Source organism: Platalea leucorodia (genome assembly GCF_965183815.1).
Source record: "Platalea leucorodia genome assembly, chromosome: 18".
In the NCBI taxonomy this organism is placed as follows: domain Eukaryota; kingdom Metazoa; phylum Chordata; class Aves; order Pelecaniformes; family Threskiornithidae; genus Platalea; species Platalea leucorodia.
The window spans coordinates 6,662,881-6,680,164 of record NC_138840.1 but is presented as its reverse complement, the minus strand read 5'-3'; the positions used below and the strand labels follow the sequence as shown (position 1 = coordinate 6,680,164).

The following is a 17,284-nucleotide window of genomic DNA, read 5'->3' as shown; positions in this document are numbered from 1 at the left end:
GAGGGGCCTGGGCTTCCTCCTCCTCCTCCTCCTCCTCCTCCTCCTCCTCCTCCTCCTCCTCCTCCTCCTCCTCGCCCGGGCGGCGGGGGGCGCGCCCGGGGGGAGGCGGCGCGTGCTGGCGGCGGCGGCGGGGGCGCGCGCGGGCTCGGGCTCGGCGGCGGCGGCGGCGCAGCGGGGGGATTGTTTGCGCCGCCGCTCGGGGAAGCGGAGCGCGGGGACCGCTCCCCGCCGCGCACCCCCCTCCTCCTCATCATCATCCTCCTCCTCCCCGCGCCCCGCCGCCGCCCCCGTTCCCGCGCCGGGCCCCCACCCCGGAGCCAATATTCCCGAAATCAAGCGCTACGCGGCGGCGGCGGGGCCGGCGGCGGGGCCCGGGGCGGTCGTCGGGGCCGGGGGGGACCGCAGCGAGGCCGCCGCCGCCGCCATGGAAGCGCTGGGACCCGGTGAGAGCCGCGGGGGCGCGGAGGGGGGGGCGGCGCGGAGGGGGCGGCCCGCGGCGAGGGGGGCCCGGCCGGCCGCGGCCTGGCGGGTCGCGGTCAGCGCCGGCCCTGTCAGGCGCGGCCCCGGCGCGGCCCCGACCCGGCCCCGGGGGCGGTGGGCCGTGTCAGCGCGGGGGGAGGAGGCCGCGGGCCCGGCCGGCCCCGGCGGGGGCTGCCCCCGGCGTTCGCGGCTGGGCCGTCAGCCGCCGCGGCCTGGGGCGGGCGGTCCGGTCCGGGCCCGGTGGGCCCCGGGGCCGCCGGTGACCCCGCAGCAGGCCGCCGGCGGCGGGCTGACACGCCAGCGGGCTCGGAGGCGGCTTGGCAGCCGCCGGGCGCTTTCCTTTAAAGAGGAACTGCAGCAGGTCGCGAAACTTTCCGCGGAGGTTTGCAGGTGCCCCTGCAGCTCCTGCCGAACAGGCTGCCCGCCGCCGTGGGAGTTGGCTGCCGGGGCTGTCGGTGACTTTACCCTCCCGAGAGCAAATAGGACGTGGCCTCCCGTGCGGCCGGGCTGGGCTCTGGCTTGCGAGTGGAAGAGCGACGGCGAGGAGATGGGGAACCGCGCGTAGGTCTCTAGATGCACACAGTAACGTGCCGCCTGCGCACGAGTCCTGGGAGCTATGCAATAATAAGTTGTATTTTTGACATTAAGCCATTACTAAGAGTTTAAGGTGATGCTTCCTGAAAATACAGACGTTATTTTTTTTTTTTTTAACAAACTTGCGTTAAATATTGGTGGTATTTTGCATTTGCAGGCATTTTCCTACCTGTGTCTTATTCCGTGGTTATTCTAGCAAATGTCTCTAAGTTGTATGTCTTGACCTAAGTGGCCTGCGCATCTTATCCGTCAAGTTCCTGTTCAGGCTATTGGGATAAGCAAAGTCGTGTTAATTTTGATGCGATAGGAAACGTTTATTGACACAAAAGTGCAACTCCAGAAGAATCCAGATTTTAAGATAGTGGAGGGCTGACGTGGGGAGCCTGCTGTATGTATGTATGATGTAGCCTGTCCTCTCTGACCCGCAACTGCAGAGGCAGATCCTCTTCTAGTTTTGTAAAACTGCTTCCTGTCTGAAGTAACTTGGTTGAGGGTGCTTAGTACATCATTGACACAGAGTAGACGAAATTAAAAGGCTAACAGCGCATATAATCCCAGTCAGGTAAAAATCCTGGTAAAATCAGTGTGACTTACAGGGCAGCCTGGCTTCGGAGGGGAAAACGGTTTTTAGCTTAATCTCTGCAATCCTTTGAGAAATAACTTTGGAAAGGAGTAGACACAAGTTTTATCTCCTTTGATCAAAACCGACTGAGGTCAGCGTTGCCATGCCTCTTTACAAAACTTGTCAATACCAAGGGAGGAAAATGGGTAAATACAGTTGTCATTTAATCTCTTGCGGGAGGTCAGTGCCTGCACTTACTTCAGACTAATTAGCATGGGATTAATGGATCATCTCTCTAGTATCCAAATAAGCACAGCAAATTTTGATTGCCCTTGATGATTCATGCTTGTCAAGACAGCTGCAGGTTTTTTTTTAAAGTAGTAACTGTGCCCCACAACCGGTTTAACTCTGGCGCTGCGAGCTCCTCCGGGACGGATCGCAGTTAGTCGGGCGGGTGCAGAGCCAGTGCTGCGTTGCGTGGGATGGCTGTGGCCCCGGCAGCCACCCGGCGGCTGCAGCTCTGGGGAGCTGACGTGTCAAGTGGGCTACGGCTGCTTACGCGCTCTAAGTGTTACTTCTGCTTAAAAATATTCTGGGGTTAGTGTCCTCAGATCGGGGTAATTTTAATTGGTAATGTAGTAGCCATTGGATGGCTTATAAACCCAGCGTAGAAGGCTCCTTAGACTTGGTCCTGGGTTTAGTTTATGATTGTGTTAAAGTTTATTGCCGCATCCTGAAGCGTACCCAAATACGAGCTTCATCCTCCCACAGCTTATCTACTTCTCTTCCCTCCTGGTATAAACTGCGAGCCTTTGACTTAAATGGATACTGGCAGGTTGACACAGTCTTGTGATACTAAATTTGCCCTAAGTTTTATGATTGCTCTATTATTGCATTCTTGTAGTACTTTTCCCCCCTCTCCTTTGCTACTCCACAAGAGAGGAAAGAAACTTTGATCACACTAAGCACTGGCAGATATAGACAAAACCAATGAAAATATACTCATTCAGTTTGCTTTATGTGCGGTGTCAACGGAGGCTGTGATAGATTTAAAAAAGAGTCTGTTTAATCTTGTTAACCTGGTATCTCGGATCTTAACACTTTGAGGAAGTTAACTAAAGACTTAACTAGTGACTAGCTTGTGTGTGAGTACTTTTTCAAGCCTCTAATAATTTCCTCCTTGGAACTGTTCCTGAAGCTCTTACTTTTGCCCAAATAAATGATCTTCTCCACATCTGTTAGGAGTCTATACCTGTCTTGATGCTTTCTCCTTTACTCTTCTTTTTAGAAGAAAGCCTAAACCTTTTCTCACTCCTTTCTTCCTGTTGGAATTTTAAATGGGCTGAAATTGTGCTCTAGGGGAGAAGTATTTCACTATTAACAAAAGCGATGTGTTCGTGATGTAAAGGAAATGACAAAACTGTTTTAGCTTAGATCCAATACAGAAATGTTTTTAGTTTAATTTAGAATAAAAATATTCCTTACCCATTTCCAGATAATACCAATTTTCAGATAAAAATTGGGGATGCATGTCCTAAGTATGCCAGGAGTGACAATCATTAACATCTGAACTTTAAGCCTGTAGTGAAAATAATGAGAAAGTGTGGCTTGTGTGGCTGTTGGCTAGTTCTAGAAATGGTGGTAGGAATATATTTATCTTTACATTATATAAAAATACGTAATATGTAAGTGGTTGCATTCCATCTCGGGACTCTCTCAAGTTCATAACCACAGTCATGAATAAATGTCACCAAAATTTTGAGAATGAATTGTGGCGCTAACCTCTATATGCTTTAGGGAACACGTTTGGTTTTTTCTTTACCTGGAAGTTCCGAGCAGCTGGAAGGCTGTCAGCCACTTGGAACACCTCCATTTGCAACCTCAAAAAGCTACTTAAGCTTTCTTTCTGCCCTGTCAGAAAGTCGGCTAAAGTACACCTGAAAGGCTGCTGCACTGAACGATCAATTCCCTCTCATGCATATTTATTTGACTTCCCCAGGGCCCCCGGCAAGTCTTTTCCAGCCACCCCGTCGCCCAGGCCTGGGAACTGTTGGGAAACCCATCCGCCTCCTAGCCAATCATTTTCAGGTTCAGATCCCCAAGATTGATGTTTATCACTATGATGTAGATATCAAACCAGAAAAACGCCCCCGAAGAGTGAACAGGTATGAGTTGTTTAATAAAAAAAAAATAGAGTGTATATGCCGCAATTTAAGAAAACTGTATGTCCCAGAAATTCTTCATCTGCTAAGGGCCAGTTTATGTTTGTACTATGGCTAGCAGTTGCTTTTTGGTGATCTATAATACAATATTCTCCTTATTTTTATTAAGATGTCTTGCAATTGGTCTGTAACCTGGAAGGCTTCAGGAAACGTACTAAGCATTGAACTACAGCTGTTTTTATTTTCCAGTCCATAAGTGAATGTCCCTGATAATTGTTCCACAGTCTATTATACAAACGTGTGTTAGCAGCTGAGGGGAGGGAATTCAGCTTGCAGATTGATGCCAGCGTTTTAGGGTCCGTGTGTGGATGCTTTGTCAGTAGAATCAATCCTACCTTGCGTCTAGACACCTATCTGTTGAAATTTAGGTGTCTTAATCTGGGGGTGACTTCAAAACGTTTGATGTTGACTTGGGTATACTCTAGTACGTTGTTGTTTCTCCCACCTTGCTAGTTTAAGAAAATGTGAAAAAGGAATTTTAAACTGTATAAGACAATTGCTGGATTTTGTGTTCTTCAACTTAACTCGATAAATCCCTCTGTAGAGAGGTGGTGGATACTATGGTGAGACACTTCAAGATGCAGATATTTGGGGATCGGCAGCCTGGATACGATGGGAAACGGAACATGTATACTGCACACCCGTTACCTATTGGCCGGGATAGAGTAAGTGTTACTATAAGCAGTTTTAAGTTTTTGTGGGAAAACTGTTACAGTGTCGTTTGAAAAGAGTTCTTTTATTGACATGAACCCCAAATGCTGTCACACGTATTAGTATAGTCTTGGAAATGACAGGCAGTGCCAGTCAGGGATCTCTAGGAACTTATTGGTGTTTTACTGAAGTTTGCCTTCTTCGGGTTTCTAATTCCCAGCTCTTTAGGTGGAGAATTTGTCAGTGATAGCGTGAATTAGTACGTTGTGCTCTTTCAGCTGCAAGTAGATTTTTTTTTTTTTTTCACCCTGATAGAAACTTCCTTTTTCTCTGTTCAAACCCTTGTTCTGTTGCTAAATGATAAAGTAGTTGTAGATGACAAATACGCTGTTTTGGTTTCGCTGCGCTGTTGAGATACGTCCTCCTGTTCCGTAAGAACGTGTGGCACAAGTACTGTCAACAACTAGATCGGCTGCACCGGCCCTTCGTCTTCTGGGCCGTGCTCGCCAGCACCCTGGCTCTAGCAGGTGGCAATCTATATTAACCAGTCCTGATACAAAACTTAATCCCCATCTACTCTTCTCCCCAGGGATCTGGTTATTGCTGGTACAGTGCCATGAGGAATACGTACAACGAATCGCATTTACGCTTTGGGCTGATGGTGTGTGAGAATAATCTCAAGTACCGTGCTAGAACTCTGAGATTTGTGTTTCCCAGTGAGTCGTCTTTTTGACCAAAAGGCTTTCTTGCCTTCCCGTTTGGTTCACAAGACAACTTGCTATTAATTGGCTGACTTAAAAAAAATGACTCAGAGTTCTCCAGAGCTTTGATGTCACCGTACTAATTACTGCTTAAAATTTACACTTAAAGATACCTCAGTGCAGTTTCTCAGATGACTAAATTACAAGCTTTCAAAATCCTAAGGAAACCATCTGTAATATGTTAAGAGAATTACACAAACTAATTGTCAAAAATATAGATTCAAAGGATACCTAGGAGAAAAACGTAACGTTTATTAGTGTTGTGATAATCTGCAATCCATAACAAAAGCTTGCTTAATTCTGTTCTGACTACGTCAGGTGGATATGGAGGTGACACTGCCAGGAGAGGGGAAGGACCAGACATTTAAAGTATCCATTCAGTGGGTGTCAGTCGTCAGCCTTCAGTTGCTGCTGGAAGCTCTGGCAGGGCACTTGAATGAAGTTCCCGAAGATTCTGTACAGGCGCTTGACGTAATCACGCGGCACCTTCCCTCCATGAGGTGGGTACTTTCGGTGCCTTCCTGACTGGCTTCATCTTCCATCTGCCTTAACGTTTGTATCAGTTATTACTTGTGCTATTCCACTGCTATTACGCTTACCTATGGTAGAAGGGATGAGGGATGCCGTTGTGTAATTCAACGCCTGCCTTACAAATTTGCACTAGAATAGGGAAATCTGATCTGAACTCAGGACTTGTATCTGCTGGTCATGTTTCTAACGGGAATTTGCTGTAGCCTTTCCAACTGCACTGTCGGTAAAGGCTTTGTATGCTTGCCATAAGTTAGCTCTAACAGTTCTAACGCACTGTAGAAATTTACTGTACTTTTAAACACTGTAAGCGTGAATGTAAAAAGATGTATCAGAAAAGAATGATCAAAGTATTAATTTTCTTATTTTGTTTCAGGTACACTCCTGTGGGTCGCTCCTTTTTCTCCCCCCCTGAAGGTTATTACCACCCCCTGGGAGGCGGCAGGGAGGTCTGGTTCGGTTTCCACCAGTCGGTCAGGCCCGCCATGTGGAACATGATGCTCAACATTGATGGTATGTAGGAAATTCTGTCTCACTAATGTAACAGAGTTCTTGCTGCTTCTAAATTAAATGCCCTCTTCTTTTATCTTAGTGTCAGCAACTGCTTTCTATCGTGCCCAGCCTATCATTGAGTTCATGTGCGAGGTCTTGGATATTCAGAACATCAATGAACAAACCAAGCCTCTTACGGACTCCCAGCGTGTCAAATTTACCAAAGAAATCAGAGGTAAAGGCTTGTTCTAAAGGTGCTGCAACAAAATACTGGAAACCTGCTCATATTACGTTGTAATGAAAATTTGCAAGGCACTTGGGAAGCTGGCCTGTTCCTTTTTGCCCTCGTGTTTCTCAAAGGTGACTCGTGCCTGAATTTATTTAGATTACTTTTGTGTTGGGTTTTCAGGTCTAAAAGTAGAGGTTACCCATTGTGGCCAGATGAAGAGAAAATACCGAGTTTGCAATGTTACCCGGCGACCAGCCAGTCATCAGACGTATGTATACAAGCACTTTCTGATAATTTTTTAAATCTTGAACCTATTAGATATACTAGCTATGTTGTTTATGCAAGAATAGTTGATTCTGGAGGTGAAGCAGCTGTGTGGCTTTACAAGAATGTTTCGTCTTAGTGGAGTAGAAGAATAGCATGGGTTTAGACCACTGATTTATTTCCTTCAACAGAGAAAAATGGAAGCTGTATCCTGACTTTTAAATATAGTTATCAAAGGCTATAATTTTTAAAATAGCTATGAAAAATTCAGTATATAGTCTATAAAATCTTTTCATAAAGAAGAGATCCAGTAGCTAAGGAAAAGAAATGTTTCCAGCATTTCTAGTCTGGCATAGCTTTTTCCATACCATTTTTTCCTTTTTAAAAAAAAAAAAATATCCTGAAAAGTCTAACCAGAACAAATGTCCTTTATAGGTTTCCTCTGCAGCTGGAAAATGGGCAGGCTATGGAGTGTACAGTAGCTCAGTATTTTAAGCAGAAGTACAGTCTGCAGCTAAAATATCCTCACCTTCCCTGTCTCCAAGTAGGACAGGAACAGAAACACACATACTTACCGCTTGAGGTACGAATCTAACTTTCTCTTGCATTGCGGTATCTGCTCTGTTAAATGGTATCACGCCACCTCTCGCTGTTCCTGCGTAGGTGTGTAACATAGTGGCAGGCCAGCGATGTATAAAGAAGCTAACGGACAATCAGACGTCGACTATGATAAAAGCAACTGCAAGATCTGCGCCGGACCGACAGGAAGAAATCAGCAGACTAGTAAGTGGTTTTTCCAGCTAAACAAACTGCGTTTGTCACTTCTTATGGCTCTTCCAGAAGCACTGTAGCATACGTAATGGTAGGCAGAATGACCAAGAACTGCAGAAGTTAAGAAATCTGACTTCTTTAAAACAAATCCTTTTCAATAGAAAGCCTTTTCAAAAAGGCAAAGAGGACAGAGCCACCTGAAGCATTAGGTGTAGTTACAGAAATACTTTTCTTGTCGCCAGGTGAAAAGTAACAGTATGGTTGGTGGACCTGATCCGTACCTGAAGGAGTTTGGTATTGTTGTCCATAATGAAATGACAGAGTTGACAGGCAGAGTTTTGCCAGCACCAATGCTGCAATATGGAGGCAGGGTGAGTTTTCCATGTCTTGTAAAATACTTTGTCCTGAGTTTATTGATATTCATTAACTGTTCTCTATATCTTCTCATAAGGCTTCCTTTGTATGAGCACTGCTCGGCTATAGCCAAAACAAAGCAGCATTTTATTTTTAATTTGCCTTTGTTTTTTACCTAGAACAAGACCGTGGCCACGCCAAACCAAGGTGTGTGGGACATGAGAGGGAAACAGTTCTATGCTGGCATTGAGATTAAAGTTTGGGCTGTTGCCTGTTTTGCTCCTCAAAAACAATGCAGGGAAGACTTACTAAAGTAAGTATTTTCCTATTTATTCAGGATACTTATTTCAAGGTTTATTTTCCTCGTATTTCTGAAAGGTGATATGCAATATAAGTTGGTTTTAATGCATCTAGTAGTTAAAAGAGGAAATGACATTTCTGCAGTCTCTTAAATAGTTAAAATTTGGAAGGAGACTACGACAAAGTTCATAACCTAATTGGCCAGCTAGGAAAAGCATTAATTCCCTTACCACTGAGGCTGTGTTTCCTGCTCTGGAGACTGCATTCCGCTTGTATTCCGTTGTTTTTACAAATAACTGATGATGGTTGCTCATTCTAAAGCCCGAACTATTTTTTTTTTCTTAACCGTTAATGCCTCCTAGGCAACATAACGCCCCATTTTTTCCCGTCCTTCAAATTACTCTACAAAGTCCTAACGATAGAGGTTGCGTGAACCACTGACATGTTTGGCAAAAACCATGGCTGCAGTAATGCTCAGATAGGTTTGGTGGATGAGTAAAAATCTACCAGCGCATCAGTATTAGTTTGGGAACCTGCCTCAGAACGTTCAACTCAAATGTATGTTCGTTTCCCCAAGACTTGTATAATTACAGAAACGGAGGCTTATGAAATGTCCTCAGACAGGATTAGAATCCTATTAGTGAGTTTCTTATAGTGATAGAATTGCTAAAAAATAATTACTGTAGTGTCAAATTGGAAGTGCTGTGAAATAGCTTAGGTGTCGTCGATAAAATTAACGGCAAAGTGGAACATAGTGAAAAAGCTGGGACAAATCCATTTGTGTTTCATTTACAGGAGTTTTACTGACCAGCTGCGCAAGATCTCCAAGGATGCGGGGATGCCGATCCAAGGCCAGCCCTGTTTCTGCAAATACGCCCAGGGTGCAGACAGCGTGGAGCCCATGTTTAAACACTTAAAACTGACTTATGTTGGTCTGCAGCTGATCGTGGTGATTCTACCTGGAAAGACGCCCGTGTACGGTATGGAGAAGAGGCTGTAAAGCGTTAATTAGTTGTACGGCAAGCGGGCATCTTATTGTGCACTTCGGCAGTAGGAAGGAGACAGAGCAGGCAGTATCTTCCATTTCAAAGGTGGTTTTGGAGGTGGGTTTGTCAGGCCTGATTGGAGTACTGGTTTGTTACCAAAGAGCGAACTGAACCTTTGTTGGTGAACTTTTAAGGATCTGAATTACGATAACATTTGGGGCGGGGGGGGGGGGGGGGAAGAGAAAGCAGATGGAATTAGTGACTGTTCAGGTAATTGGAACCACTAACTTATTTTTCTGTCACAGCTGAAGTAAAGCGAGTTGGTGACACTCTGCTAGGAATGGCCACTCAGTGTGTTCAGGTAAAGAATGTGGTAAAAACCTCACCACAAACGCTGTCCAACCTGTGTCTGAAGATAAACGCAAAGCTTGGAGGAATCAACAATGTGCTTGTACCTCATCAAAGGTGAGATTAAATCTAAAGCTGTCCTTGAAGTCTGGATTGTCAAGCAAAACGGTGTCGTTTTGTTTGCTAAAATGATACCTTTCAAAATACTGCGTGCTTTAGAAACGCCCACAGTTTGAAGTGGACAGAGAAGGATGCTTCTGCATTCAGAATCTGCCTAGTAAGGCCTGTGCCGAGGATCAGCACAGTTGGGGCCATCCAGCAGCGTGTGTGTGAGAACCAGCTCACACAAAGGCTTCCCCCCCAGCCCCCCATTGTCTTTTCCCTGCCTTTGGGTTCACTCAGTCTACATTTTCCTCTTGCCACCTCCTTAAGCATAAGGTGCTTCCTTCCAAATTGAATAAAAAGGAGCGAGGAAGAATGGCTTGTGATAAATGCTCGTAACTTTGTCTGCCTTTGGTCCTTTCCTTTTCGCTTTCTGTTCTCTCTGGACTGTAAGAGCTTGAGGCAGAGAACTTCATCCTTAAAGATTCTGGCAGGGTTTTAGTTCTGTTGAATGGTTTGGATATACCTTCCTCGGTCGTAATTTTTTTTTTTTTTATTTCCTTCCTCACTCCCCTTCTTTGTATTGTTATTACTTAATAAACCTTAATCGTATTAAACAGGCCCTCGGTGTTCCAGCAGCCAGTGATCTTTTTGGGAGCAGATGTCACTCACCCTCCTGCTGGGGATGGAAAGAAGCCTTCCATCGCTGCTGTGGTAGGCAGCATGGATGGCCATCCCAGCCGTTACTGCGCTACGGTGCGCGTGCAGACCTCCCGGCAGGAGACCTCCCAGGAGCTGCTGTACAGTCAGGAGGTGATACAGGACCTGACCAACATGGTGCGAGAACTATTGATCCAGTTTTACAAATCCACTCGTTTCAAGCCCACAAGGATCATTTACTACAGAGGGGGAGTATCAGAAGGACAGATGAAGCAGGTACTGTCTAATGATTTCTTGTTCCTTGTGAAAAGGGATTTGCCCTTGAAAATATATATTTTCATGCGGATTGTATTTGTTAAGGGGACAATAGTGTCATTGAGTTTTCCTGGGCAAGCACAATGTAGAGTTATCCTCTCTGATCATGTTCCTTACGAAGTAAGGCATTTGTAAATGGAAAAAATGAAAATAATATTTTTTATATATATATATATATGTGTACTGAATTCAGCACCTAATAGTTAAATCTTCTGCTTCTAGGTAGCTTGGCCAGAACTGATAGCAATCCGGAAGGCCTGTATTAGTTTGGAAGAAGATTATAGACCGGGAATAACCTACATTGTCGTGCAGAAAAGGCATCACACCAGACTATTCTGTGCTGACAAAACTGAAAGGGCAAGTAATGTTGACTACATAAGAAGGAGGTGATGGCAACAGGAAAGTAAGATTGTTTGGTTAAGTGGGGTGGTATCCATCTTGCCTGCTAAAACTGAATTAATCTGTACGAGCAGTAGCATTTCTGTGCAGTAACGTGCTTTCTCTACCAAAATAACCAGTTCCTCCCCTTTTTTATTGCTGTAGATCAAGCGGTCAGATGGAACAGCTTGTTCCCAGCCCCTTTTCGAGTAGGCGTACCCTCTGTCCCTGTATTTGTGTATCTGGAGCTATAGCCTGGGATTCTTGGCTATAAACTGAAGTAGTTGCTCAGTTTGTTGCCTGTTCTGTCTCTAGATGCATCTGTAAGATTTGCCTATGGCACAAACCCGCAAGCCGAGTAAGGAACCTTCTTTAGGAAAGTTCTTGATCTCAGGTTTGCTTGAAAAATACAGATCTCGGGGGGGTGAGTGCAAACGAGGGTATGAAATAAATTTGTTTCAGAAAACCTGCATTTGCAGATCCTGAATGACTTGCGTAGGCTTGATCCCACTCAGCAATTTTAATGCTACTGGCAAGTGTGTTATTTTTCTCTGATGATACACCAATTGGATTTGGTGAAATTTCTAAAAATAAACTCGCAGAGAACACTTTCATTCCCCCTGTGTAAATGACCTTAATGTTTTTCCACCTTTTTGAGCAGTAAATTCTCAAACAGCTTTGAGTAGAGCCTACCTTAGGAGGTATTTTTGGGTCACTTTCAAAAAAAACCCATGGGCTAATAATAAACTCTCCTCAATAGGTGGGTAAGAGCGGCAACGTACCAGCAGGCACTACTGTGGACAGCACGATCACGCATCCTTCTGAATTCGATTTTTACCTCTGTAGCCATGCAGGAATTCAGGTAACGTTTCAGCTCTGCTGTGCTCAGGCTACGGGACTAAATCCTTGTACTTGTCCTGATGAGTGATGCTGCTTCTGTTTATAGCTTGGCAGATGTACGGTCGCATCGGTTCAGTGCCCGTTTGGCACTTACTCCTCAGTGCCCTGATAAGAGGTACAACCTTCAGGTACCACCTCTGGTTTTGTTGATGCTCCCCGGCTGACTGCTCCTCTGTTCTCCACAGGGAACCAGCCGGCCCTCCCACTATCAGGTCTTGTGGGACGACAACTGTTTTACCGCAGACGAACTACAGCTGCTGACGTATCAGCTGTGTCACACGTACGTCCGCTGTACGCGATCCGTCTCTATTCCAGCTCCTGCGTACTATGCCAGGCTGGTGGCGTTTAGGGCCAGGTACCATCTTGTGGACAAGGATCACGACAGGTAAGGAACCGTGCCTCGTCATCTTGGTAGCCAGATAACGGACCCGAATTGTACGCCGCTTGGCCCGGTTGTTCACGGTTCTCTGTATGTGTCTGCGTTTTTACAGTGCTGAAGGCAGCCACGTGTCAGGACAGAGCAATGGCCGCGATCCTCAGGCTCTGGCAAAGGCAGTGCAGATCCACCATGATACTCAGCATACGATGTATTTTGCTTGAGAGCATCTGGGAAGATGAGGCAAAACCACCAACCCGTGCAGTCCTGAAATGTTTTGAATGCCTACTGCTATGGCTAGGGCCCAGTTTATTTCAGACTGCCCACTACCAGCAGCTCTGAACAGTCGCACTGAATCTGTACTTCACAGCAATGTCTGATGCACCAACACAATTGAGCCATTTGTTTCATTATTTTATGTAATAGAAATTCATAGACTGTCTTTTCTGATGCATTGGACTGAATTTTTACCTCAAAGCGCAAAAGGCTGATCATCCTGAAATTTTTAAAGGACTTGGCACGAAAGGTTTCTATTGAATATTTTGCTAGCTATCGTTTTTAAGTTATCTCCTCATCCCCTTAGTTTATCATGACGACTGATTCCCTGTCTTCATGCACTGCTTAGTGAGTATGCATACGATGGCAAAACGTTTTACTCCAGTTAAATGTAATTGTTCTATTGTGTGGGGCCATAGATTTTTTTAATGGAGATTTTAGACTTCACTACTGTAAATGCCTTTTAACAAACGTAACTTTCACAGGTATTGCAGTTTTTTGTCGGTTTTACTAATTATCTTTTTAATCTCTGCAGACTTCGGCTGCAAAGCAATTGCACTATACTGCGAGTTCAAATAGGTGGTTCTTGTTCTGTGAATGTGTAATATAACGATAGTGATGCCTGTCAGTAGATTTTAATTGTAATGGTTACAAATAATACTGCCATGGTATCGTAACAAGTACTGAACCATCATTTCCCCCTCTAAAAATGATAAAAACAAAAAAAAAAAAATTAGCTTTTAGGTATTTTGCAAACTTTTACAAAAGTGCCCACTTTATGCTGCTGTGTGGTTTGATAAATCTAAGTGATTTTAAAACTTTTTTCTCATAGAAGGTTTAACTTTGGCAATAAATATTTGTTTTTTAAGCCCCCCTAACAGTGTAATTTTCTAGCTGAGGATTGTGCATGAGTTTAACCAACATTCTCGTGTCGTTTTCTGAACACACAATTTGGCAGTTTCTGAAACTAATTAGAAAAGACGCACTTCCATGCTTTTTTTAAGAATTATTTTTAACTGTTTTATATTCACTGTTGGTGTCCTGTCTACAACATTTTTTATAAGCTTGGAAACTGGGTGTTACGTGTAGGAAAGGCTTGCCAGTCTGTACAGTCTAAATGTATTGTGTGACAGGCGACCTAAGGACTTGTACCAGCATTTTAAACCTCTTTTTTTTTTTTCTTCTTTCCCCCCTGGGAATCTAGGTTGCGCACACAACTGCATTCAACAGCATGTTTAACCAATGTAAGTCTCATATTCTGATTCTGTCCCAGCCTGGAAATTAGGGTTTTTTAATCTGCTTGGCTTTTTTTCAGCTGCAACGTGTAATAAAGAGGAGGGGCTTGGTTTCACTGAATACTCCTGGAATCCACGAACGTAGTATGCTAAGACTAGATTCCTCTTAGTGTTAACGTGAGTTAGCGCAGATTAAAAGCTTATTCCTAAACTGAGGAGAGCCAACACCGCTACTTTGATAACCGGAGTTTGAGAAGTCCAACGATTGCACTGTGGTCTCTGATACTCGTGTGGGGTTTGCTGCTAAGTTGTCTGCCGTTCCAAAGCTTAGGAACCAGCCCCCTCAAAATTTCAGCAATATGAAATGCTGTTTCCTTCAGTCTTTAAGCTTGTAAATAAATTAAAGTTTACATTTCTAAATGCTGGTTTTTTTCAGTTGTACCAGCGTACACTGAACTTTTAGTCTTCAAACAGTTTTATAACCTTCTTTCAAGTAGAACGTCTCATTAAATTAAGTTTAAAATTTTTTCATTTCTGTTGAAAATGGGACTGAAGCGAACTCTGCTCCTGGCACGTACTGTGGACAGGTTTAGATTGGAAAAAAAAGAAAAAAGAGTCTTTTTAGGTTTTTTTAATTTTTTTTTAAAGAATACCTCACTTGTGTAATAAAATCAGGACATGTGGGTGGGAGACTGACCGCTGCTTCAGCTAGATGGCTGCTTTTCTCAGTACTCGTTCAGGGAGAATACAAAAAACCCCTTTTTCGAATGACCTCTGACTGACCCAACACAGAGGGAGAACTTTGGCACCTTGAAAACAAACTGAGCACCCTTTTTAGGTTATAGGATCAAAGATCGCTCTTTTGAGTCTGTGCACTAGGCAAGAATGTGACTGGTTTAATCAAGGGTGCGTAAGAAATACTTAATTTTATCCCCAGTCGGTTAGTTGTCCAGTGCCAAGCACTCCTAGTTCAGATTGAGTGAAGCGAGAGCCTCTCCTTTGTTTGCCTGTGACTGGACTGACTATTGCACCTCGGACTCCGCGGATCGCTAGCCCTCGGCTAGCCCCGGGACGCAGGGCCAGAACCTTAACTCAGCCTCCTCTTCAAACGCGGCGGTAGGGAAGCACCGCTGAGGGTGCAGCGCCGTCGCTTTGGGAGAAGAGCAGCGGAGTGCGGGACCGTTGCGTGGCGGTAGCGGTAAGAGCGGAGTTTCGGCAATGCCGTCCTACGCGGGTCCGAGTCCACGTCTGGAGGTTGGGCTTGCTGATCTGGATTAACCCCTTGGGACTGACTGAATCGTTATGCATGTGTCAATCAATGGGAAGATGTGCATTCTGTAGCTGTAGTTCTTAGGGTGTTTTGGTTTTGTTTTGTTTTTTTTTGTTTTTTTTTTTTTTTTTTTTTAATAAATAAAGCCTGTTGGCCACTGTTTAGCTATGTGGTGTGAAAGATTTTAAATGTAGCAAAGTTTAAAGAGTTGGGGAAGGGGGTGGTTGACATTTTAAAAAAAAAAAAAAAAAGAGAAAAAAAAAAAAGGGCAGAAATCCCATTTTCAAACCAGTTCTGCTTGCTTTGTGACCAGCTGAATTCTGAACAAGCTCTGGCAATCACTAGTTAGCCCGTCTCCAACGTTCGAACAGCCTGGCTTAGTTATTCCCGTCGTGAGTGCCCCGGTTTAGTGTAGTGCCTGTAGCTGCATCCACAGGGCGGAAGAGGTGGCGATGCACAGGCGACGGCGCTCCAGGCGGTACGTCCCTTGTCCCAGCGGCGCGTCGGAGGTGTTTAACCTCCGCCAACGGCTTTGCTCTTCGGATGGGGAAGGGCACCTCTGTTCGGATCCGGCGTTTAACAAAACCCACCCCCAAACTACCTTCGTGGATGTGCTGTAGGATTTTTTCTTGCTCAATAGCAAGGGAGTAAACTCTGCTTTCATTTTAAGAAAGCAGGGTTTGGAGGGCATTGTATCAATCCTGTTTCAACTACAAGGTTTTTTCCTTGTGCATTGGAGGAAAGATCTTGTAATATCACTTACAGATTTTCTTATACCTTGCTATTGACATTTTCATATTTCTATGTCTAGAGGCTGAAACTTCAATGTAAAATGTTTGCATTTGTTCATTTTGACTTATGATGTAATTTTGGTTTCTATATTGTTAGACTTGTAATGTTTAAAATTGTATTTTATTAAATTTGGACTGGATGTATGTCTATAGCAATACGAGGTACTCTTTCTAAACTGTTATGGGTGGGTTAGCAGCCCCATGTTGCGGTAAGATGCTGGTCGTGTACAACTTGCAATGTATTTTTCTTTTTTTTTTTAGCCTGCAGGGATATTTTGTGTTCATGTGTCCAAAAATAATAATAATAATAAAAAAAAAAATTGGCATTCTTGTGCCAAATGTTCTGTTTTTCCTTGTTGATGTCTAATAAATGCAATGTACAGAGTGAGCAACCGATCCTGTTGCCTGTAAACAAATGTCTTAAATTATTTAACTTTTAATTAAAACTTGTACACAACGTGTAACCTGTGGACCTCATTCCCACACCCTATTTATTTCTGACGTGCTAGGATTTAGAAAGCGCTAGAAAGACACGTGGATAACCTCTTCAGCGGTACTGAGAGGAGGGCTGAAGTTACCTGTTCTCCGAGCCTGCGCTGGCCGCGGGGGCTGTGCGGACCCGGCACATTTTTTTTTAATGTTCTTAGAAATTCTATCGCGATGTTTAGAGAAAAGATGGTGTCAGCAGGCTCAGTATCTGCCTGGAGAAGCGCTTCTCTAATAGAGAGTCGCGAATTAATAAATGGAAGAGCCGTTTGCTTCTTCATCATCTCTATTTTAGGTGAGGGTTCGTTGTTTCCTCAGACAACTGTACTTCACTCAGAATCCTAGGGTAAGGGCAGAAAAAGCTTTTGGACAAGGCCGAAACGTGACGGCTGTAAGCGAACCCGGGACACGATCGGGTCAAATAACCCCCGCCTTCAGCAAACGCCTGCTCCTGGGGTTGCGTTTCTTTTTTCAGTGGAGATCCTGGGAACTCAATCGTTCAGGTTGGAAAAGGCCTTTAAGATCGTTAATTCCATCTGTAAACTGAGATTGCTCAGCCTCAGGCACGCCTGAAAAGCAAAGGATGACTTTATCCCGCTGTCTTCTGAAAATGATCCGTTCCGGTGACTTGGATTGAACCCCGGGAACCCGCGTCTCAACGTCCTCGTCCCGCGCTGGGCCGCGGGCAGCCCTGGCGGCTTTCAGCCTCAAATACGCCTCAAAACACAGGACCACAGGGGCTTCTCCTGCGCCTGGACGCGACCACACGCTGCGGCGAGAGGCGAAAACGCTTTAATAATTCCAATTTCCGTGGCTTCCCTCCGTTGCCTCACGCAAGGCAGAGCAGGATCGAAAGCCTGGTCTGGTTTAGCGTTGTCCGGGAACAACGCTCCCGGCGTCTCCGACTTCGGTATCGAAGCCGTGCCACGGGGCCGGCGTCCCCGCTCCCGAGT

General features: G+C 44.9%; 1 protein-coding gene across 4 annotated transcripts; it reads left to right on the top strand.

Annotated features, from left to right (window-relative positions):
- Positions 1–161: 161 nt before the first annotated feature.
- Positions 162–16,200, top strand: LOC309598708 (protein argonaute-4). Of its 4 annotated transcripts, XR_014230107.1 has the most exons (19): positions 871–1,041; positions 3,636–3,801; positions 4,403–4,523; positions 5,589–5,770; positions 6,175–6,311; positions 6,391–6,525; positions 6,700–6,787; positions 7,219–7,366; positions 7,447–7,566; positions 7,797–7,925; positions 8,088–8,221; positions 9,004–9,188; positions 9,500–9,659; positions 10,265–10,580; positions 10,842–10,976; positions 11,758–11,859; positions 12,083–12,282; positions 12,389–12,897; positions 13,754–16,198. XR_014230107.1 is itself a non-coding variant. In XM_082329510.1 (18 exons), exons 1-18 carry the CDS (start codon positions 425–427, stop codon positions 12,495–12,497), a joined length of 2,586 nt encoding a protein of 861 aa, XP_082185636.1. In that variant the 5' UTR covers positions 162–424; the 3' UTR covers positions 12,498–16,199. The 4 variants fall into 4 exon arrangements, 3 of the variants coding, with proteins under 3 accessions (XP_082185636.1, XP_082185638.1, XP_082185637.1); XM_082329510.1 differs by lacking the exon at positions 871–1,041 and adding an exon at positions 162–443 and having other exon boundaries at positions 12,389–16,199; XM_082329512.1 differs by having other exon boundaries at positions 785–1,041; positions 12,389–16,199.
- Positions 16,201–17,284: the final 1,084 nt, after the last annotated feature.

What these genes read in the sequence shown, in the direction of transcription:
- LOC309598708 (XM_082329510.1), top strand. An exon ending in CGGCACCTTCCCTCCATGAG is followed by an intron (nt 5,771 to 6,174) that starts GTGGGTACTTTC and finishes ATTTTGTTTCAG; the next exon opens with GTACACTCCTGTGGGTCGCT. An exon ending in ACACATACTTACCGCTTGAG is followed by an intron (nt 7,367 to 7,446) that starts GTACGAATCTAA and finishes GTTCCTGCGTAG; the next exon opens with GTGTGTAACATAGTGGCAGG.